The 23,442-nt window shown below is 36.3% G+C and overlaps 1 protein-coding gene across 1 annotated transcript in view; it reads right to left on the bottom strand.

Annotated features, from left to right (window-relative positions):
• Positions 1–4,791: 4,791 nt before the first annotated feature.
• The window catches only part of SACK1B (scaffolding CK1 anchoring protein B), a 45,014-nt gene continuing 26,363 nt past the window's right edge, over positions 4,792–23,442 (bottom strand). Inside the window, exons 2-4 of the mRNA XM_010174331.1 lie at positions 16,988–17,152; positions 9,219–9,343; positions 4,792–7,150 (exon numbers count right to left, since the gene is read on the bottom strand). Of these exons, the coding sequence (XP_010172633.1) occupies positions 4,792–7,150; positions 9,219–9,343; positions 16,988–17,152 (2,649 nt within the window). The remainder of the gene's footprint in view (positions 7,151–9,218; positions 9,344–16,987; positions 17,153–23,442) is intronic.

Raw genomic sequence — 23,442 nt, forward strand, 5'->3', positions numbered from 1 at the left:
AGATATACAAAGACTGATTTGGGAATCTAGCACCCTATATTCCCCTGGCTTTTCATAAATAGGACTTGACCACTTTTTAAAGTGTTACCTATAGGAAAACTGGTTTTAAATACGGACTGGGGTGAGGGGGGCCATTCTAAGCAAGAAGGAGGTTAAGGGGATTAAAACTTAATGAGTTAACACCAGTAAAGCAGAAATTCCCACTACTAGCTTTGCTTAACAGCAAAGCAGCTCTGTTCTGAGCTGTCCAAGATCAAACGTTTTCTCCCATCCTGTTTCTCAATACAGAAAACAGTTCTCAGAACATGCAATATGTCTTTGGCATCATGTCAGAACCTGAAAAATGGAGACCTAACTGTAGCTCCTTAGTTTTGAGTTGAAAACGAAAAATTTCAGACCTTATAAAAAGGTACCAAGACATATGTAAGCACCTGTAAGAAATAAAGAATGAAATGGCAAGATGGCCTTGCGAGCACTGCAGTCTCCCCTCTTGTCACTGGGGTGCTAATGGAATAGGTACTGATTCAAGTGAAGACAAAATTGGAGTAACATGTCTCAGTTATCTGTGAACTACTGTGGCTTTATATTGCTCTGACTCTCCTGACTTAAATGAAAACAAACTAAAAGACCCCCAAATACTGTACTGCATAGTATAATATTGTTATGGGGAATAAATTACACTAAGTACCACAGCAATCTCACTGATCTCTCTCCATTACACAGTTGCAAAGCTACTTGTTGTTGGTTGTACAGCTTATCCCACATAACACTACAAAAGAAAAAAATACATATTTATGATACAGCTTAGTGGAGCCATTTAAAATTTTATTTTTACATTGTCTTGCAACAGATTTTGGTACTATTTTTCTTGTGACTTCTTTTACAAATGACAACATTTCTTAATATGTTTTAGAAAGCTGCAAAATGATCCAACAGTTTCTTCTCTCAATAGTAATTTTTCACCTATCAATGCACAAACATCTATTGCCTGATAAGCTTTTTTTTTTTTCTTCTCAAGATTTGTAACAAATACTACTACCCTCCCATATTAAGACAGCTGGAGATTTAATTTTTCTTAATTTTTAACCTTTTTTTACATCTAGTTCATGTTTGCTGGATGAATAAAGATTGCAGTGCAAGTTCATTAATAAGAGAACAACATCTCACAATCTGAGAGGCAGTAAAAACTGTTTATTACAAGGCTGAAGAAATTAAGCAATTGATTCATTAGGTTTTATGACCGTATGCAGGGGTGGTTTATTTACGATGTGAACTGAATGGGCACCACATGAGGAGCCTGTAGCACTGCCCTCCGCTGCCGATGGTGCTCCCAATGCTCAGCATTGCATAACTCTGATCAGCTTCTGCACAGCCACCCTCCTAGGTCTATTATGGTCCTAATGGAGTTTTATTTAATGTGGAAATGACAAGTCATTTTTTTATGGGTTTCACAACTCCGAAGCCATTTGGCCAAATGACCGCCATGCATGGCAACAGCTATTACTTCACAGCCTTGCAAAACTGGGAGTCACACATTGGGTGTGTCCAGGGTGTAACAAATTTGCAATGTGCAGAGCACGCTTAGGACACATTGAACGAAATACACCTCCGTGGAAAAGAAGAAACATCAAGACAAGCTTTCGGAAAAGGAAGTTCAAAAATATACACTCTATTTTTCTCTCCAGAAATGTGCGTATTCTTTTCTTTTGCTGATGCAGGTATCTTTCCCCCCCAGTCCTTATCCTTTCTATTTTGTGAACAGCTGGATTCATATGAGGCATATCAGACAGGGCTGGGTGAGCACTGTTTTCCCACTTTTAACACACAGTTCTGGAGGGAACAAAATACAAGTTGGTCCTTGAACCACATGTGGAGCTCCCCACAGCCAGGGCATCGGGCTGCTCTGCCCATGGGGTTAGAGACTTGTGCTCTGCAAGCAGCACTGGATCTTATAACATTTCTAAAATAGTGGTGTTAGTACAGTAAGTGCCTGATCCTACTTCCAACTGAGGTCCGTAGTGGTCTTTTGCATTCATTTCAATCAACCTCAGATCTGGCTTTAATGTAGCAATATTCCTATGCAGGATCTCTGAGGAGAGATATGGAAAAAAAAAAAAAAAAAAAAAAAAAAGCTAGTTCTACAGTGGGGGTTTGTTTTTTTTTTTTTCATTATTAAGTTTATGAGCAGGCTCTTCACTGAAGGCTCTTAATCTTCTGTATAGGTACAAAATAAAAGTATGTATCTATAAACATAGATGACTTGGTAAATTAAAATATCTCCTTTCTCAGGACTCTCTAGTTAGCAATCTACTTTGAAAAATACAGTAAAATATTTCCAAACTATATCAAAATAGATTTACCAAAGTTTACTGCAAAATGGAAAGCACTGTCACTTCAAAACTTGCCCCAAGACCCTTGTTCTCCCTCTTTCATTTCATTCCCAAATATAGCACTGCCTACAAGTCTATGTCAGAGTTCATAAGAGTACAAGGGAAAACTAACGATCCTCCTAAAAACTACCCACATCATTTTTAGCACCCCCTGCATTTCATTAAGTTCCTTTGTTGCACTGTTAACTCAGGCACCATCCTGAATAACTGTCTGCCCTGCTAAAAAGCATTAGAGTTATAAAAAGTACATTATTGCATTGCTGTTGGCTGCATGGCTGTGGAAGTTGTGCCTATACTGAAAACAGGCCTGGAGCACGAAGGAGATGCTCCTTGCCTTGGGTCTGAAAATGCTACCTCTATCGGGACAGAATAATTCAGTATAAATGTTAATTTGGGAAAAATATCAACTATGGCATTTCAGCAAGGAGAGAACAAAGTGGCCAGTGTTCATCAAGAATTTAATAAAATCTCTTCCATGGTTACAAGTAAAGAGGAGACCTAAACTTTCAGCAGAGGATTGAGATGCAAGACTTCGTCACTCTCATAAATAAATACCATCCCCACAGTGAAATATTTATGGCTAACCTAATAAGGCTGCCTGAGAAACAGTTTTGACAAAAAGCTGACACTGCTTCACTGAAATCACTGACAATAATTATGGTGAGTTCACAGGAGCTAGAGCAGATTCTTGGTGAGAAGTAGGTTTCTGTATAAAATCTCTTCTCAGGGTCACAGGTAGAAAAGACAAATGCACTCAATCAAGCTGGTGCATGAAATGTCTTTTTGGTGTTTCTTTCTAAAGAATAAAGCCAAGACCTTCCTAGTGGGACTACTCCATAGACTGCTGTAGGACCTTTGGGATCCAAGAGTGGCCTCCTAAAACATGCTCCTGAAATATGAAGACTCTGTATAAGGATTATAAGGTTTTCACAAATTTCTGAATTAGGAACAAAACTGTTGCAGAGCATCTTGCAGCTAAATCGTTATGGCATTCTCCTAAGAGACAAACTCCACATTCAGGAGGGCGCGAGCCAGCTGGATGTTCTGGCTGCACATTGCAGATGAGAAGAGCAGATGCCATGCTGCTGCCCAAACACCCCACCTGTTTTTGGTAAGCACTAACCTGGCATAGGCACTTAGGAAATTTTTTATGACTGAGAGGCTCAGATTAACAAAAATGTGTCCCTCAGACTGTAGTTAGGTACATGAATACCTTCATTAAGATTAAACACTTGCTACTGTCACTCTTTGCTGACACTTTCTTTGGCTTAGGAGAGGTGCCTTATTGTTGACGTGGTGACTTCTACGAATCTCCTTTTTAGATGTCTAATCGCTTCTGGCCTTGTAATATTCATCCGGACATCAGGCAGCATTGCAGGATTGAGCTTGCAATCTTTCTCATACGCATGGTCCAAGCACTTGCAACCTTATTTAAAAACCTAAGTTATTAAAGCCAGAGTTGCAAATATATCTAGCAACATTTAAAACAGACTGTTTCATATGAAACTCAAAAACTTACCTGAGAAATGGAAGTCCATGGACAATTTTTTTTTTTTAAACACCAAATACAAAAATGTAACAAAAAGCTATTTTTAGAATACATTACAGAATACTGGCATGTTATACAAATGTAATTAACCCACTGAAATTTAAATTAGTTGTCATTTATGTTCAAGGCACCTTTTTCATAAATATTTTTTTAACATTCATCCTATATTCATGCAAGTTTAACCATGTAAACAAGTCTGTGAAAGCTCAGATTAAGGCCACTTTAAGATCTGTGTGATAAACATTTTAGAAAAATATCATATTACATGGAAAATTCAATAAAGTAAGATAGATCCATCTGCTGCCCAAACAGTTCAATAGATGCTATGGGGTAAATTAATAACAAGATGAATCCTAAAAGAGATTTTCAAAAACTAGTTTAAAGATAAGTAACATGCAATGCATTAAAATTTGTGTTTATCATTTGAAAGTGTACATAAATGCTGAAAAAATGTAAGCCACTATTCCTAGTGATATCCTATTTTTAAAGGGCAAATCTTTGGAAACAGTATTATTTGAAGTTTAAAAACATCCTCCATCTTTTTTCCCTCACATTTAATCTTACAATATGCTAGTACACACTTTCTTCACAAGGAAAATGTATAAAATTAATCTTACAATATCAACACTATAAACAACTCCCTCGAGACATCTTCTGGACACAGAATTTCTGTAAAGACTTCAGTCTAACAATTCTAGGATAATTATGTAAAAATATGTAAATTCATTCCAATGTCCTAGACCCAAGAAGAAACCCGAGTAAGCTCAACAAAAGTTGCCCATCAGTCTCGTCGAGTTAAGATTATGTCCAGCTTTGCTACTCTTGCTGTATTTCAGAATAATCAATGAAGTTTTACTTGCTTTTATGTAGGAAATTCCCAAACTTTTGCATAAATCCTCTCAACTTATTTTCATTAGGCTGCAATGGATGGTAAGCAGTTGAGTTGTAGCTGACCATGTGATTACTCCTGCCATAATTATTCCCTGAAGTCTTGCTTTTGATTTCCGAGAGATGCAAACTGCTGTTGAGTGCATTTCCTGCAGGCTGGCTAGCATTTTCCATCTTACAGAATGGCTCAAAGCGGCTATAAACACGCCTTTCACTCAAACGAGGTCTTAGCTCCTCTTGGCGTTTTGAGCTAGCCAGCTGTGGTGTCACTGAACTTGCTCTTTGAAGAGCAGAAACAGGGACACTTTCAGGAGCAGTATTTGTGGCAACTTCTTTTACATCTTGATACTGAATCTGTTCTGTATTAAACCTTGGGGTAGACGCGTCTCCTGCAGTTTCTATGAACTTACTTTCAAGGGAACACAACAGAGGACACTTTTTATTGCTTTCATCAGATGGAGGTTTTTGAGGTTTTGGGGACTTTGGGGACTTTGGAGACTTTGTTGGGCTCCCAGTGACATCTTCTTTACTTCTGTTCAAGCTACTTTGAGAATTTGATGATGTGTTTCTCTTTCTCCTTGGGGAAGAATCTGTCTTATTCTCAGATATCTTTGGTTTTTGATTCTCTTCTTCAGAAACCAATGTGTCAGAACTACTACACATTCTGTAAAAGGCAGGACCTTTGTTTTTTGACAAATTTTCCTTCTTGTCTGGTGTGAGGTTAAGAAGTGACCGCAATTTCTGGGATCCTTTCTTTAGAAAACTTGGGGAATTCTTACTTTCTTTCTTTGATGTGCAATCCTTACTAGACTCCTCTTTGCTAGCTTCAGTGAGAGCAGCCATAGAGATTGCCTTGCTAGCAGTTGGGCTCTTCAGCTCTCCTCTGAGGTTCTTTTCCTCCTGTGGCAAGTGGTTGGTCACACTGTGCAAACTTTTAGAGCTCTTCAGTGTGTCTTCTGGAAGTTTTGGACTAGCTGGCTGCTTAAGTCTATGCCTAGTCAATGTGCTGTAAACATAACTGGATGCATGTTTGTTAGCACCAGGGTCTAATATGGACTTTGAATTAAACATGGGAAAACTTCTCCTTTTTAGCATATTTTCATTTTGAAGGTTCTTCAAATTTTCTGCATGTTTGTCTGCATGCAGTGTTGTGTACAAGTAGAGACATGAGTCGCCTGCTGTATTTGAATTTACACTAGGTTTTGTGTTGTCTCCAATAGGAATTTTGTGGGTTTTTGATGCATCTGATTTAAGTGGGAGGCTTGTGCTAACCTCTTCTAAAACATTACCTGTTCCATTTTCCACACTTGGAGCATGATTAGATGACCCTTTAGGTGTTGCACTTCCCTCTGACCCAATTATAGTTGAATTTGAAGAACTTGCACAGCTGCTTACTTCCTGCTGTTCAGGTAAAGTTGGCTGAAACACCAATGATGATCGTAAGCGAGAATGAGAATACAGTGCATGAGCTTTAATATTTTCAGCTGTTTCATAGCTATCATATCTGTCACCCAAGGCTGATCCATTAGACTCCACCGGATAATCTGATTGATCATTCAAATATGACTTAATTCGCCAGTTACGTAGGAATGACTTTGTCGTGTGTTCGAGGGTCGGCATCCTTTGCTGCAGATGGCGGATATGATTATCAGTCCCATTAAAAGACCTCCGTACAATTGAATTTCTTTCTGCAAGATTTACCTTTGGTCGTGAAAACTGATCGGCAAAACTTTGCTGGGGTGTATTGTAGTTATTTGCATATCCTCCTCGTAGTGAAGAAACAATACTAAGGCTATCAGATGGCATTTTCCAAGTATTTGATGGATTGTTGGCTCTATTAATAGCTCTGTTGAGCAATAGGTAAGGTGTCCTTTCTGGCTTCTCCCCAGCATAACTATGTCTCTTCCAGTGCTCATTTTTTTCACTAGGCTGATACTGCTGGATTGGATTTTGCATATTAAAACCTGGATGAAATGGTTGTTTATTATACGCTTGATTTCTCAAGCCATATTTATCTACTTCATTTACTGCATATCTTCCACGACTTTTCCAGCAAACAGGATCTATCTTGTGAACCGCGTCTTGCCTACCAAAAAGGTTTCTTTGGCTAGAAACCGAAGCCAAGGAAGAAACTGAGTGTTGGTATGTATCATTATCCCAGAGTGTCCTGTGACTGTTTACCCGCACTAATTCTGGGGCAAATGAACTAGGAACAGAAGAACGGGCATACAGTGTCCTGAACTCTTCATCAAAGGATTCAACCAGCTGTCCTGTGATAACTTGAACCATACTGAGGTTGGTTTTTTCAAATGACCACATAAAGCTGAAAGAAGAACAAATGACCATTAGAAGCAGTTACTTTGAACTGAAGTATTACACTGGTCCTTCTTGATAAGAAAGCTTTCACTCAAACCTGGATTTTGTACATGTACCTTTCTAAAGAAATAAATAAATTGTGGGCTTGATTCATGGAGTTTGGATTTGGAAGGTCTAATCTAATACCAGTCAAACTCAGCTGGAGACTTTCAGTGGGAACAGAAATGAGTCTAAAACTACTGAATTGCCCTTATAAAAAGTGGATATTGCAAAAAAGTATCCACAAATGTAGAAGAGTGGAGTACAAATGCCTAACGGCACAAAATTACCTCTACAAAGACTAAGCCAGGATTGACTAGACCCACTGTCTTTACTCCTGAGTCAGAGAACGTTAATGTGTGGTTATGTTGTGAAAGAAAATGCATTTGAAATAACAGGAAGAACTGCTTCAACAGTTCTGAATGTACTTCACTCTAAACACATTTTCAAAAAGATGCACCTCAGAATTGTTAAAAATTTTACATTTTCTACTATGCATACCAGATTGGATACAAACATTTCTTTTAATTGCAATGATTTTCCTTTTTTCTATTGCACTTAGAAAGGGTGAACGCACGCTGAAAGCTAAGGAGCTATAGCTACTTTATAGCTACAAATGAGATAAAATACATTAACATGTACATTAAGGATGTTTCAACGAGCCTAATATCATGGTGTCAAAAGCATGCAATTTGTAGATTACAACAAAGAAAAAAATCTGTTTTTCAATCCTATTTGCATGCAAAAAAGAAAGAGTGAAAAAATTAAATAAATGACCTTGTTTTATTTGCATTTGTTCTTCTGGATGTTAGAAAATATGTTTGTTGTATTTATGTAAATAGCTTGCTGATTTAATTTTGTTTTGTTAATTTTGGTTTTCAGGAAAATAGTGTGCTGAGTTTAAATCAAATCATGATGCATAAGTTTTTTCTATTAATTTTCATAATTAAGAATAATATATTATGTAATATTTGGGAAAAAAAACCAACTTGAAATTGAGTTCAGAGAGTGAGAATTCAGAAAGAGGTGTCCTTCCTGTTACAAATTACTAGATTCTTTTACAAAGCAAGCTTAATTTCTAAAGAAATTGAAAATTCCAGCTTCTGTGGTACTAGGTCTTAAAGCAGTGTTACTTTTCAAAATGAAATGACAAAAACTATCATATTTTCACAGACTCTAACACTTTGTGCAGATGTCAAAGCAGGCAGACTCTTGCTGGACAATCTCACACTTACTCATTTATGAATTTGTCACTTACCTCACTACCATTTATATACATCAGTCTGAATTTGGGGATGGCTGAGTCTCAGAGGAAATAAAAAATCAGATTTTTGAAAGCTTACAGTGGTGGAAATCTGTGAAAGTCAGTGGCTGTGGATCTGGGACCCAGGCACTATGCTGGCAGAAATTAATTCAGTAGACCAAGGGAGAGCATAAAAAGAAGGAAAATATTTAATAATGTGTGAGATAACACTGTCCCTGCTTTCATGTCATGTTTTTTTCAACTCTGCAAAGCTCTAAGTTCTTCCAGCCTATGCTTTGCACACATATACTGAAACTAAAATGGAAAGTAAAATAAAGAAACTTAGTAAAATATAAAGAGAGACTATGTCAACTTCACTTGGCCAGTTCTGAATTTGACCATCATATACTAGAGAGTGCCACAGGATAGATCTATGTTAGCTTTACAAAATTATTATGAGGAGGAACTATCCAAGAGAGCTTATGAAATATTTTTGTTAGCCTTTTCTGAAGTGAATGTTAAACAAGAATAATTCAGACAATCTAAGACAAATCAGGATTTTTGTCTCTTTTATCAAGTCTTCAGCTGTAGTATAAGCTATATTCTTTATTTCTTCTTTGTGAAAAACTAATAGAGGACCTCAAAATTTGTCTCTGTGTTAGGCTACTTAGCATTAAATATCTATGGCAATTTGTTAAATTACAGAAAAGATAATTAAATCACCCAGAGATCTTCCTGGAAAAATTTTAAGAAATAGAAAAAAATTGCAAGACATCTAAGTGACTGGTCTTACCTGTAAGAACCATATATGACTTTCTTACAGTCAACAAGAAGAAATTTTTGCTCCATTTTTCCATGGAATTTTGCTCCTGTTTTAGAATAGTAATCTTGTCCTTTTACTGTTCGCACCCTCATGTTCTGAAAAAGACAATTGAAATACTTTAATTGGTATAGACTATATTCCATATTTAGCGTCTGGGGGGTTTAAAAGTCAGAGGTACTGTAAGAGAATAATTAAGTTACTGCATATTAATAAACTCTGCAGAGAAGTAAACTCTAATCAAACTTGTCCCCTAGGGACCCAAAATGGTAAGTTATTGGGGTTTTTTTCCCAAACTGATGAAATTTCTTAGGTCAAAGAAAACTGAGTTTCACTTTTCCATAGCCACCTCCCAGAAAGGAGGTCATGGCATAAGACATCTTTGACAAGAGAAAGGTTTTGTACTGAAAAAAAAATATTCTTTTCAGCATTTGCTGTACAGTATTTGGAAGACTTCCAAGCATATCAGCTGATCAGAAATAACATCTAAAGAGCTAGGTTCACCTTCCTTTTAATTGAACAAGGCTGTTAGATCTGCAAACCCAGACACCCTACTCTGCAATGATCCATTGACTGATACCACTTGGCCCCAGAATCCCTTGCAGTTTTACCATGGGATCAATCACATTTCTAAATTCAGAGATGCTTTCACAGCATGCATAGGTAGCACAAACTCTATGTGGCAGTTAAGTTTGTATTCCAAATTATCTTCAGAAGCTTTATGTTTTACTCATGCCATCACAGTAAATTGCACTGGGAAAATTTTCTGTGATGGATCTCAAAAATGTGCTCAATTTTTCTCCCAGAATGTGGATGAAAGTGAATCAGCTAAGCTAGCATCTTTTTTCCTTTTTCTCTATTGTCCCTTGTTTTTTTTAAGCTTCTAGAAATAAAATAATTCAAAAGAAGTGTTACAAAATCTTCTGGACTGTACTAATAATTTTCAAAAAGTTCTTACATGGATGTAGAAAAAAATCAAAAAGCATTTATCAGAAATTGTTATAGAAAGCTGCTTATTTATAGAAAAAAAAATATATTCAATGCAAACCGACCTACAGCACTTACCTCATGTGGCTGTGAGATAAAAAGTACTTCACAAGACATAAAAATGGCTCGGAATACAGCTGTGAGTGATCACAATATTTACTGTAGTTTCTAGCCTTGCAATATTTGTTCTAGCAACACTAATTTGCGGTAATTTGTAATTTACAAGTATTCCAGTGAGAGTGAAATCTGTAGTTTAATAGTGGCAGTAAGAAAACAGAATCTATATGATTACTACATAGACTGTACCTACAGAAAGAATGGAATGTAAGACTTGTGAATATAGACTTGCTTCATGGGACTGCTACAAGGGCAAGTTGACAATTGCAGCAGGCATGTGCTCTGTTCATGAAGCAAAATGGATCAGACTGTGAACAGTGTAAATTCAGCAAAATCAGGGGGATAAAATGTTTAAACTTTAAAAAGCCTTTAGGACTCCAGTCTACAAAGTATGACTGAGCATGCAAAATTTTAATACCTAAAGTTACATAAACCTTTATTGTCTATGGGAGTACTTAAACATTTACCTAAAACATATAAAGTTCTAATAGACATGTAGGAGTTGTAATGATACAGTGTGTACTGCAGTCCAATGAATTTTCTCTCTCCAAACAGAAATTTTAAAAAATTAGGAGAAAAATTTCATTAAATGAAAGCACATTTCCAAATAACACATGCTTTCTAAATCACTATATATTTTACTGATGCTATCTTAAAACATTTATCAAAAGAAAAATCAAATCAAAGAAGCAAGAGTTACGCTTAAAAGCCGCTGAGCTGGCAAACTGACTCAAGCTATCTAAGTTCTTTAAATTGCATGTATTAGGTGAGATTTTACTTAGCATTTTTGTCAAGCGGTATTTAGACAAAAATGCAACTCAGTTAAAATGTACAAAGACAACATTTAAAAATTATTTCTGTTTCTGACCTAAATGTCTTGCAAATTCTATGAAATGTACTAGAAATATAAAATGAAGTTTATCTCTTAACTTGGCATATCAAATTTATCACAAAAAAGAAGAAATAGTAAAATTTTAAAAGGTATTTGGGCTCAGTAAAAATACAGGTGGATGCTTAGGTATGTTTTCAGAAACAGATAAAAAAGAATAAATGAAAATAATGACCCAATTTACATTATTGAATGGGAGGTTAACATTACATGTCACTTTGCATCTCTAACTGCTAATCACCTTTGACAATCGAGCATTGTGTCCTTTGAGTTTTCTCACTTTGATTTTAACCTGGAACCTAGAATAAAAAAGTTTATTTTCCTGCTTTTCAAGTGCTGTTTTTGTTGAAATTTGAACAAACCAATCCTGGTGAGGAAAATTATCCTTTCTCCATCAAGTACTCAAGCTGAAAGTAATTAAATAAAAAGTTTTTCTGAAAATTTGAATTTACTAGAATGATTAATTGTTTTACAGACTCCTATGGACTATTTAATTATATTTATATGTCAGGTTTATATTTAACTATATTAAATTATATTTATGTCATTATCATTTGAAAAAGGTACCTTGAGAGGCAGCTTACACATTTTCAAATAACTATAACAAGTAATGCTGGCCTAAACACATGCCAGTTGAGCACATCAAACCTCACTGAGATAAGGCCTGATCAGTATTGGATAGAATATCACTTGGGAATCTGGAATGCTGGAGGCAGAAGCAAAGCTAATGGCTTGCAAATTACCACACTATATATAAAAAGTTTTGCCTTAGGTACTCATAAGTTGAAATATAATTTCAAGCAGGCATATCTGCAATTTACATTAAATTGCTGCTTTTTAAAAAAATCCTAGTCACTGCTTCCTCTGTTCTCCTTTTTATTTTCCTTCTTCACTATTATTCCTCCTGCAGTTTTTCCATCCTGTTTCCTTAATCCTGCCAACTCTTTCCCTTTCTCAGTAGGTCATTCACTAACAGACAGAAACGTGGCATTACAAAGGCATGTGCCAGAAATCACGCTCACTTTTCTCACATAACACTTTCCTTTTCCTCCACAGCTCATCTGGCATTGTTCACCTACTTCAGACCCTCTAATTAGGTTCCAGGGATGCATACTTTGAATAATCACCCAAAATACAGGCTATATTTGAGGATATATAGTAACAGTGCATTTCACTTAGGATTAGAAGCAGTAGATACGTATGTACTGAATTACAAGCTCCATTTGGTATGAAATGCTGAGCTTCACCTTCCTACTGGGTTTCATCCTAAGGCTATAGGACTGCCCTGCTAACAGTAGCATGTCAGTGATCACTGCACAAATGTTACACATCATTGTGGATAAAGAAATAATTCCTTTATGAATCCTGAGAGGAAAACTATAGAATCATGGAATGGTTTGGGTTGGAAGGGACCTTTAAAGGTCATCTAGTCCAACTTCACTGCAGTAAGCAGAGACTACTTCAACTATATCAGGTTGCTCAACTAGATTAGGGCAAACCATAAACCACACATCAATGAAGGATCCTGGCTAGCCTGATGGAGACACACAAAAATATGCAAAATTTGCCATAGCAAGTTAAATGGAAAGTCTGTCTCGTCCTGTAACCTATTTTTGCCTGAGACTGCTCGTAGATGCATATGGAAGAATAATTTAATCAAGGACTTGATGTTCAGGTTACTGAAGCCAGACACAAGATCTTCTCCGTCCTCTAAAACCAGGCTGTAGGATACTCAGGGACATTTAAAACATCCAGTAGCTGCAGTTTAAGGATGGCCATCAGGGCTGTCCAGTTAAATGACAACCAAATGATGAACAGGAAACAAACTCCAACGTATCCTTTTACGTATCTCTTTATGTAGCACTGCTACCTTCCCAGAGAGAGACACATCAGTATGAGTTAAAACCGGGAAGCATAATTCAACTGTATATATTTAGTTTCATCAGTGAAACCCCTCCAACGTGATAGATGAGTACAGCGAATATACTGGTTTCAAACATTCCACTTCAGTACTTTTTATTTGTAGAGTCTGTTTTTATCAGCGTTCAATTACTTACCCTGTACTTGCTGTCAAGAATACGAACAACGAAGAAAATGGATGTCCACCTAATACTTAGCCTAACAGCTTTAAAGAAGGAAAAAAGTCACATTTCTCATATTGTTCATCATTACTAATGTTATTTATTATCCTGGGTCTCCCTTTTTACTAAGACATAACAGTTGCTGTAAAAATGCTAAGTAGTTTTCAAGTTCACTTCTATTCTGACTTTGACTCTGATCCAATGACCAATGAAGACAAAACCTCAATGACTTCACTGGAGTCTGCAGTCCCTTAGCACAGAAGCTTGCTCACAGATAAAACACTATGCTGTACATGCCTATTTAATAATCAAATTTGACTTATATTTGGGAGTACTGGAAAACTTTTGATGACTGGTAACACTGGTGAGAAGTAACAGGCTGCAATCAGGTCTCAAGAGCAGCTCCTACTATGCATTTAAACATGCATATCTGGGAGCAGACTTCATAAAAGGAAAATAAAATCCATTTATTAGTGGTTCTATTTTCTCATTCCTACAATTCATTAAAAATACTGAGAGGAGTATCAGGCGATAAACAGTTCCTGCCAAATTGCTTTCAATTTCCTCCTGTAGCAAGATGATTCTTCATTACTGGCAGAGAAGTAAAAACAGGTTTCTGCAGAGCATGAATCCTCTGTCACATGTCTCACTTCATATTGAATATAAAATGAAGATCTGGCATCAGTTGAGGAGGTTGGTTGACTTCTTGGGCATTAAACAACATTGCCTACATTAGTTCTTTGTTTCTAATCCAAAATTAAGTTACTGCACTGAGCATTCTGGTGGCTCTGGGGACTGTTGTCTTGGTGCTGCATTCTGTAGTGCAAACCTATTTCACAGTTTGCTGCAGCACCTGTTAGTATCAGAAAAAAAAGCATCTCTTGAAAAATTTAGCTATTAGTTTTTGAAAAATCACCTGAAAAAAGTCTGAATCTGTAGCAATGCTTCAAGTTCCTATGCAAAGGAATTGCTGATTGAACGAGTCAGACCAGTGACAAAATTAATCAAAAGAAGCTTAGGTAGAGAAGAGAAAAAAAGAGAAACACATTCATTACTATGGAAAAATGTAGGACAGTCAGGAAAAGATAAATGAAACTAGGAAAGGGAAAGAGAAATGGCAAAGTATAGGAAAGGAGTTGTTTATCTGAGTTGAGTTCCACTGGTGACGTTAAGGTGAACATTAAGTAGAAACCAACACACAAGAAGAAATACTGAAGAAAAGACTCAAAAAGCTCCTAGTAAACTCCTAATCTCATATTCTCCTACATGAAAGCCACAAAACTATCGCAGAATATATAGTCTATCAATTTTTTCAGTTATATCTTTCAATAAAGAGGCAAACACGCCCTGATATGCAGTCACACTACAGATAAGGAAAACTACCTACACAGACATTTAATGTAGGTTTATGAATAAAATCCTCTTTTTCCATACAGAAGATTACTGAATTGGAAAGCTGAATTAAAAAATACAGTTTTGCTCATCATTGCATCTCATTTTTTACTGATTCAAAGGAAGAGAAAAAGAACCAGAAAAGCCACTGAGTCAGAAAAGCTTTACAGAAACTCCTCGTCATGAGTTCATGGCATGAGGAGTGTCTGCCACACTCACTGCAAGACTGAACCAAATCATGCCAGAGAATAACAAGACCAATGTTGCCGGTGCTACATCTTGAGGAAACGAAATAGATCCATACATCTCTGTCCTCTTCTTGCTTCCACTGAACAGAAAGGGAACACCAAAAGCCAAAGGCACAAGAAGCTGAAGATGGTGAACCTTGAGGTGATGGGAAAATGGGAAAGGGAGAAAACTTTTCCAAAGTACTGACTGTTCTTTCATAGTCACATGCAGTTTCTCTTAATCCTCAAGAAAGGCACCGGAGAATTACTGCAAGGAGAAGTAAGCTTCTATTCTCAGAGCAACAGTCACTGGGAGTAGCATATGGATGAGAAGACCACTAATTTTAAGAGCTTATTACAGTCTAAACTGGAAACCCAGCACACAACAGGATTACTGCTTAGCTCTTTAGCATTTTTTTTGTCAATTTCTGATAAAACTCGAAGTACTGTAAGTAAATCTTGCAGACTAAAGATGTATTTTATTTCTGCCAATGTTATGAAACAGAAACATATAAAACATAAAATCATTGAAGAAGCCAAGTCAAAACCTCTCCAATCCACACTAATCCATACAAAATCCACTCTAATTTATGTACATTAATTCTTTCAGCCTGTAGGTCTATAAAACCATACTAGAAAGACAACCTTGATTTACCCAAAAGAAGTTAAGCTTTTGAAACAGCTGCAGATATACACTGCACAGAATTAATCTGAAAATGCATACTACGGCATTTTTTGAGATATAATTTGAAATGCATGTTCCCAATTTCTTTTATTCTGGGAGGACAAAATTCATGCTATAAAATGACATACACCATTTTTGGCAACCTCTATGGCATAGTTAACCCAAGTAATCAGCAAATGGTGGTATCCTAAGTTCCAGGGTATGGATATACTGCCAAATACTGACTTCATGAAGGCAATCATGACCAGTGTTTATAGAACTACAACATTTTGATGTTTTCTTTCCAAAGCTCTGTGTAATAGCCAGCAGAGGGCAATCCCACACACTCATACACAAGCAACAATTATGGAAAGTGTGTGGGAATACTTATAGGGACCCAAGTCAACACTCTAGAGCAAAAATTGTTACAAAATATGTGCTTCCTCCAAAATTCTATCAGTATGCCCTCTTTAGCCTCACAAATACACCACATCTCTATCTGATTTTTGGACTGGGTTCTTAAAATGGATGCTGCTAAGAAGAGCTTTTGTAATATTTTTGCTTGGCATGAACATAGCTGAACTAGTTACAGAAACAAGGAACTGCAAATGAAACTACGAGGAAGTTGAGCCAAGGCAGTGGTCAGAGCTCTGCAAAGAAATGTCCTTGGAACTTCTTCAGTGCTATCTACAGTACAGTAAATCTAGAATTATATACAAAGTATTTACTTCAAGTCAGTGCGGGTCGTGGTTTGTATTCTAATCTTGTGAAAAATGTAAACGTTAGTCTTTTTGTTATCTTTCTTAGAGGACAAAATTACATATTTTATGTACAAAAGTAATACTCTAAGACATGATGCAGACATACATGATAATATGGATTTTCAGGAAAATACTAAAAAAATAGAATCTTGGGCCTTTAAAAGTATTTTAATACATAATAACTTTAAAGAAAAAGATCATAAAATTAAGTATGCAATTTATTAATTTGCATAAGCTTTATGACTATCTGCAGGCTACTTTAAGAGAAAGCAAAAAGAAATCTAGGTTTTCAAACATGCAGTACTCCTAAATACATAATAATGGAAAATTATTTTATAAATAATATATTGCTTTATAAATAATATATAATAAATACATATAATATATGTAAAATTATGTCATTCTATCAAATACTCTTGTTTTGACACATGAAAAAGACATAAATCTTTCTAAAGAGAAAAACATTTGTAGAGAAGGTTCTGCTGAGAGGTTACTTATTTATACCTCATTGTCACTTTGAAAAAGCAGTATTTGATAATCACTTTTTGAATAATAGTCCCTTTTCAGTGGGTTGTGGAGGAATGAGTAGTGAATGTTCATGTGCAGGAACACAGCAAGCCTTACCCTGAGCCTCTGAACTTGACAGCCTTGTTTCTCTGTCATTTTCAAAAAGTGACCAAAGTTTGACTCATCAAGCAGGAGATAGACTGCAATCCCTCTAGCAGATGCCTCCACAATTTCTCTAAAAATATCCACATCTGTAAACATATCCATAACAATGGCAATGACCTGAATAAAACAGAAAAGACACAAATTATTGTATTGTATAAACACATATATAAAACTCGTCACTGAAGCTGGCACTGGGCAGCTAACACAGATATTTTTTACACATCAAAAAGTTCTAATATTTTCCATGTGGTACCACTTAACCTGGGAGGCTTTTCAAGGCCACTGGATTTTCTCTTTGACAAGTCAAGTGATTGCTTGAGTGACATTTATCAAAAGTACCAAAGTCTGGCAAAAAGTCGAGTTGTGGGTGTGTGTAGTGATTGGTTATACGAGGAAAAGGAAATCCAGTGGAAGAGAAGGGAAGGGGAAACAGTAATGTGGATATAGTGGAAAAAATTAAACCATGATAATACTGCAGTGTACATTAAAAAAAAGTTTCAGATAACATTTTTGTACAAGGTGCTTGTTCATCTTTCATTATCTCTAAAACTAATGGCTCCAGAGCTTGCAGGAGGAAATAAGCAGACACCGAAGAGCTGGAAGAGTTGAGGACTTCAGGATCCATACCGATTCAACATTTCTTACTGGGATGAAACTTCCTCAACTGGTGAGAGCTTGGTTTAAGAAGATTAGAGTTCTGAACACCAGCTACTGATGCCCTTCTGCCTATGGGGATAAAATAAGTGGATCTGATTGGGAAAAGCAATGTCCTGTTAATGGTATTTTGGAGATTATATACTATCGACATATCATTAGCAACTTGGACAAACTAGTATTGAAGTTAGAGGAAATAACAGATGGAGAACAGGTATCTGTGTAACTTTTAAAGATAATATTCTTATCCACTACAGTCTTCATTAAAAGCTCCAATGAGATATCTCAGGTGCAAATTCAAATAAAATAAAGCCTTTCACAGGTATCAGAGCAGGCTTCATAGTAAGCACGTGTTACCATTTTCACTAATCTTTAAACTACCTGTACCTCAACTTTAATGGTGTAATTGTTAAGTTACAATCACTTATCTTATTCTGGAACAGAAACATTTACCTCACTCACAAAATTTGGTAAATGCTGTTGCACACATCCAGGTAAAAGCTGTGTTGCCAGTCAGTCGTCAGAACTACCTTTTTGAACCCTACCTGCTTAGAACTAAAACACTAGCTTATGCCAAACGTACTTAAAACAGTAGAAATATTAATGAGAGCTGACCTACAAAAAATAAAAGTAAAATAGCAATGTCATTAGGAAAGGTAAGAAGAGAGCTTCTGAAGTAGTAAAAATAAAAAACTTGGCCTTACCATAACATGTCACCTGGGGATAAAAAGATTATTTTCAAATCCATCAGTCAAAGAGGAACTGAATAGCAGGAAATAATAAAATTCTTTCAAAAATGTAAGGCAATATACTTTTTGAAAATAAAGCCTAACTGTGATACTTTTTGAAAATAAAGCCTAACTGTGATTTTTAAATAAAATTCTTTCAAAAATGTAAGGCAATATGCCCATGCACTACCTCATCCACTTTGTTGACTTTTTGAAAATAAAGCCTAACTGTGATTTTTTAACAGTACAAATTATGTTTCTTTATCTAAATTTGAAAGGAAAGACTGAAAAACACAGAAGTTTATCATGATTCTACAGACCTCATTGCTTTTAGACTGCATCTTCTTCTCTGTCTTGTTTCTGAGACACACAACATTAACTGAACATGACAACTCTACTTATTCATCTGCCCTGTTTCACTTATGTCTGAGTAGAAATCTGCCAAGACAGATCAAGTGTGTTACGTAAAAAGCCCAAAGAAGAAAGTCTGTTCTCAAAAAGTTCTGTTTCATCACGTGTCCCTCTCCCTCTGAACTCCCTAATTTCTTCCTAACCCTTCCTCCAGATCTTTTAGAAATAGGTGCTCATTACATTCAAGGATCTATTTTAATGTGAGAAATCCTGAATAGATTCATTAGTGTACACTGACATGAATACACAAAATACTCAAAATCAACAATGCAGCCTTCAAAAAACATTCTAACATTTTCCTACCTAAAATGCTAATTTGGTTGCAGCATTTGTGGTTGCAAAGGCTGATATACTCAAAATATACAGAAAAGAAAAACCAAGAATGATTAATAAAAACTAGAATGGCCATATATATCTTTCTGAAGAAGGGAGGCGAGAAATAAATACATAAGCAAGCAGGCCAGTAAAAGTTGGTGGAATGAAAGGGATGCATGTGCACTCCTTTGCAGATATATCATAACTTGGGAATGAACAGGTAAACACCCTTAGTCTTCACAGTAGAATTGTTCTTAAACCATTTAGCTGATTAATTTTGGAGTTAATTCTATAAAGTATCAAAGTAGTCTTGCAAGAAAAAGTAGCTTCCACTTCCAGAGCTGGAACAGGGATTAGATTTTGAAACGCAAAACTTGTGATAGCTGAAAAATCCTCACCAGTTTTAAGGACAAGTATGCAAAGCCATAGCTGTGATTTGACAATCCACTGGACATCCATTTTTGCATTCCCTAGAAACCAAAGATGACTCTTGTTGTATGCCCTCATTATCCTGCCCATTCACTCTTAGCATCACTCAATCTAGCCAACACAAACATAATTAGGCTCAATTGCTAGGGGAAGAAGAGTGCCAAATTTGAACAAAGCATATGACATACATTCATGAGTTGATGATCTTTGTGGGTCCCTTCCAGCTCACAACATTCTATGATTCTATGATTCTATAAGTAAAAAGTCATTTACAGTGATAAGGCCATTTTTGTATACTGATTTCAGACTAGTTTTTTGACCACAAACTATAGATTTTGATGCAGAAAGAGTAGATCCCATAAATTTAATAGAATATTCTGTCTTTAAAATGTACTAAACTTCGTTTAATTTTTTGTTTGTTTGTTCTTGTGGGGGTGCATTTCCCCATACATTTGCCTACTTTGTAGCAGAAGAGCGTATTGAGCTTGGTGAAAGCAAAAGCCAAAATGGTATTCAAGGTCCCAAGTTCTGATTAATTAAGGAGAACAAGACTAGGCAGTTACTTCAAAAGAGGTATTCTATAATGTGTATCTATGTTTAATTAAAGCTGTAATAACAGGATTAGTTACTTGCTGCATCACTCTGGAAGAAAAGATTTTACATTTGTTTTTGCAACTGCAGAGCTTATTTCCACCCTGATACTTGTAAGAAGTCACATAACAATGAAAACTATCAAGGAAGAAACTGATAGAATTCAAATTGCAGAAAATAGGTCATAAAATTGCCTGTTTCATAAATTCAGTGTCTTTTGGGCAAAACAAAACGCTATCCTGTGTCAAGAAAATCCCCCAAGGCAGAATACTCCAGTGTCTTACAGTAGGCTTCCTTATAAATGGCCATTTTCTTTCCAAAGCATATTTGTTTTCCAAAATGCAGATGTCTTTTCAAAAGCAAGCACAATGCTTTTACAGGAAATACAAAGGCGATCCAGCCGTGGAGAGGACACTGGATGGATGCAGTAGTTTTCCCCTGAAAGCACCAGAATTCTGGGAGAACTTTCCAAACCTTGAGAAAACTGATTATCATCCTGATCAAAAATGACTCTCAGTTGGGAATAATTAAGCATTTTACACTTTCAGGGATGAGAAAATACTTGTCAGAGCAGATATATCCTGTGCATAATATCAGATAACACTGATATGCACAGCAAGAGTGAACTACCACCACTTGATTTGGTATTAGATAGAAGAGTACATTTCAGTGATCAACTAAAAGTGAAGACAGTGAAGAAAATAATCTTTATACTATTCTTCTTCCCCCCAAATTAAATTTAAATAATCTTAGATTGTCACTACCAATCTTTTCATCTTACCTACCAATTCTTATTTAAAGTGATGAATTCTCATTAACACTAAAATTTGCTTTCAAAGGCATCCTTACAGAAGAAGAAAATCTACTGAAGTCAGTAAGCACAAAATTACTCCTAATAAAGATGACAGTTTTATGAATTTAAATTACGGCAACAGTAAAGCCATATCCTATTATTCTTACCACTATCTTGACACGAAGGCTACAGTTTGCAATAGAAAAGTAAAGCTTCACATATAAACATTTTAGAAACATTTAAATATAGGCAGAAAAGTATAATTTTGTTGAACAGCACTATTTTTATGCAAATACTTTAAAACATTTATTTTTTTTGGTAAGCTGATGTAATTTATTTAATTCACACACTATTGAGTAAAGTAACATTTTAAAACTCATTACCTTTAAACTATCAGGTCATTTTAATACAAAGTTATTTTCATTCTTTAGAAGTTTTTAATAATCCCCAAATTCAGGAAATGTCTCACTCCTACGTAAAATACTAGTGACAAGATTCGTGAAAGACAGACACACACATATTTTGAAGGTTAAAATAAACAGCTATAGTTGAAACTTCTTGCAAAATTATGCAGACCATTGCAAAACAAGAGCTTAGTACATGGTAACATGCTGTGCAGTGCTTTTGAATGCCACCACCAGGCTGATGCTCAGGTCTGTTGATCGGCCAGTTGTTGCTCCCAGAAGTCACTAGTTTGGGCCCATTCGCATGCATTATATTTGCTTAAATGGTTCTCATTTTCAGAAACTAACTCTGTTCAAAGGCTTATCTAGAAAGAAGTTGCCAATCCCAACAGTACAAATACATCTATCACTGAACACCTCCTGAGCATGTCCAGGGGAGGGCCACCAAGATGTTCAGGGCTGAAACATTTTCCCTGTGAAGAGTACATGAAGGAGATGAGTTTGTTCAGTCTGGAGCAATGGTGGCTTCAGGAAAGATTACAGCAGTCCCCTGTGCTTTACAGGGAAGGTCTCGAGGAGACGAAGCCAGGTTCTTCACAGTGGTGGCAGCACAAGAGACAATGGTTAAACTGAAACAAGAGCAGTTCTGACTGGATATAGGGGAAAAACCCTTATAGGGTTTAAAACCTTGGAGGTTTTCAAGACCCTGCTGGGTAAAGCCCTGAGCAACCTGGTCAAATCCTATCGCTAGTCATGCTTTAAGCGGGAGGTTGTACTGGAGACCTCCTGAGGTCCCTTCCAACTGACCAAATCTGCAACTCAAATGATTCAGATATCTCCACTCCCATCATTGTTAAAATCCAAGCAAAATCTGCCATGTTTGGTAGTAATTCTAAACCTTGCTGTGAAGCTTAAAGAAAACAAACAGAGACTATGAATAAAGAATACTGAGAAGTAAAGTAGTTTTTTCTGCTTTACTTCTCCCATTTTTTGTAAGAATTTTGGTAAGAAAAATCTTCATAGCTCAGTTTTAGGACCCCAAAATCAACCCTTTTAATGGGTGCATGCTGAAATTAAGGTATAGATGTAATGAAAGGCCTTTACTGTTAGTGCTCTGCAAGACTATTTTGTGAACTACCGACAGTTTCATTACCCCAGTACCTTCACTCCTTTCACAAGCACTAATAAGAATTCTCTAAGAGATATCTTGCAGAGTATGTAATTTAATGCCTCCTTTGCTATAAACAGAAAAAAGATAAATCCTCCAATGCAACTGCTTCCTTAGGTCTGGCTTTACTAAAGAGACATTCACCATTATATCAATAACCTAGTAGGGAATAATGCTAAAGACCTACACTACACTGCAATAGTGTTGATTTCTTGTAACCTACATGAGGCTTACTTTAGGCATGCTATGACAAAAATCCATATTGCTGCGCAGTGCTTTTGAATGTCACCACCATTCCTCATCCCAGGACTGAAGAACCACATTTCAGATAGAAATGTTAACTCTTTTTTTATGGACATTTTCCCTGGTACTCTGGCCAAATTCCTTTTCACAGATCTCTGTTTTGGAGAGAATCTCCTTGGCACTATCTGAATCTGGCCTTTCTCAGAGAGCAGGCTGGTCATGACGCCTGCAACAGTGCTGAGAGAAGATATGGTACTGTATACCTTGCTGTTAGCAACAGGAGGCAAGCAGTAAATTGACCGGGTGGCTTTCAGACACCATAAAAGAAAGGGAGAGAAGTTTTGTGATCAATGCACATAGCCTTCTCACTAGTAAGCTATATAATAAGTCCCACAAATTGCTGTGAGGTTTTTAAATTATGTTATGCTGTTGTTTATGGTTGAGGGTTGAGATCCAGTTTATGTTTGCTACAATTCGTATTAGCAGCATCCTAATAAATCATCTGATATCTTTACAGCACTTTTGCTAACAGCAGGGTGCTTCTAAGATGACAGTTCATTAATTTCGTATTAATTCTCAAAATTAAACACAGCCCTGAAATGCTTTCTACAACACATCCTTCCACTGCAAAACATACTTTGAAACTATTGTGCGCTGCACCTGAAAATCTC

This window comes from Antrostomus carolinensis, unplaced genomic scaffold (genome assembly GCF_000700745.2).
Source record: "Antrostomus carolinensis isolate BGI_N321 unplaced genomic scaffold, ASM70074v2 scaffold6008, whole genome shotgun sequence".
Taxonomy (NCBI): Eukaryota; Metazoa; Chordata; class Aves; order Caprimulgiformes; family Caprimulgidae; genus Antrostomus; species Antrostomus carolinensis.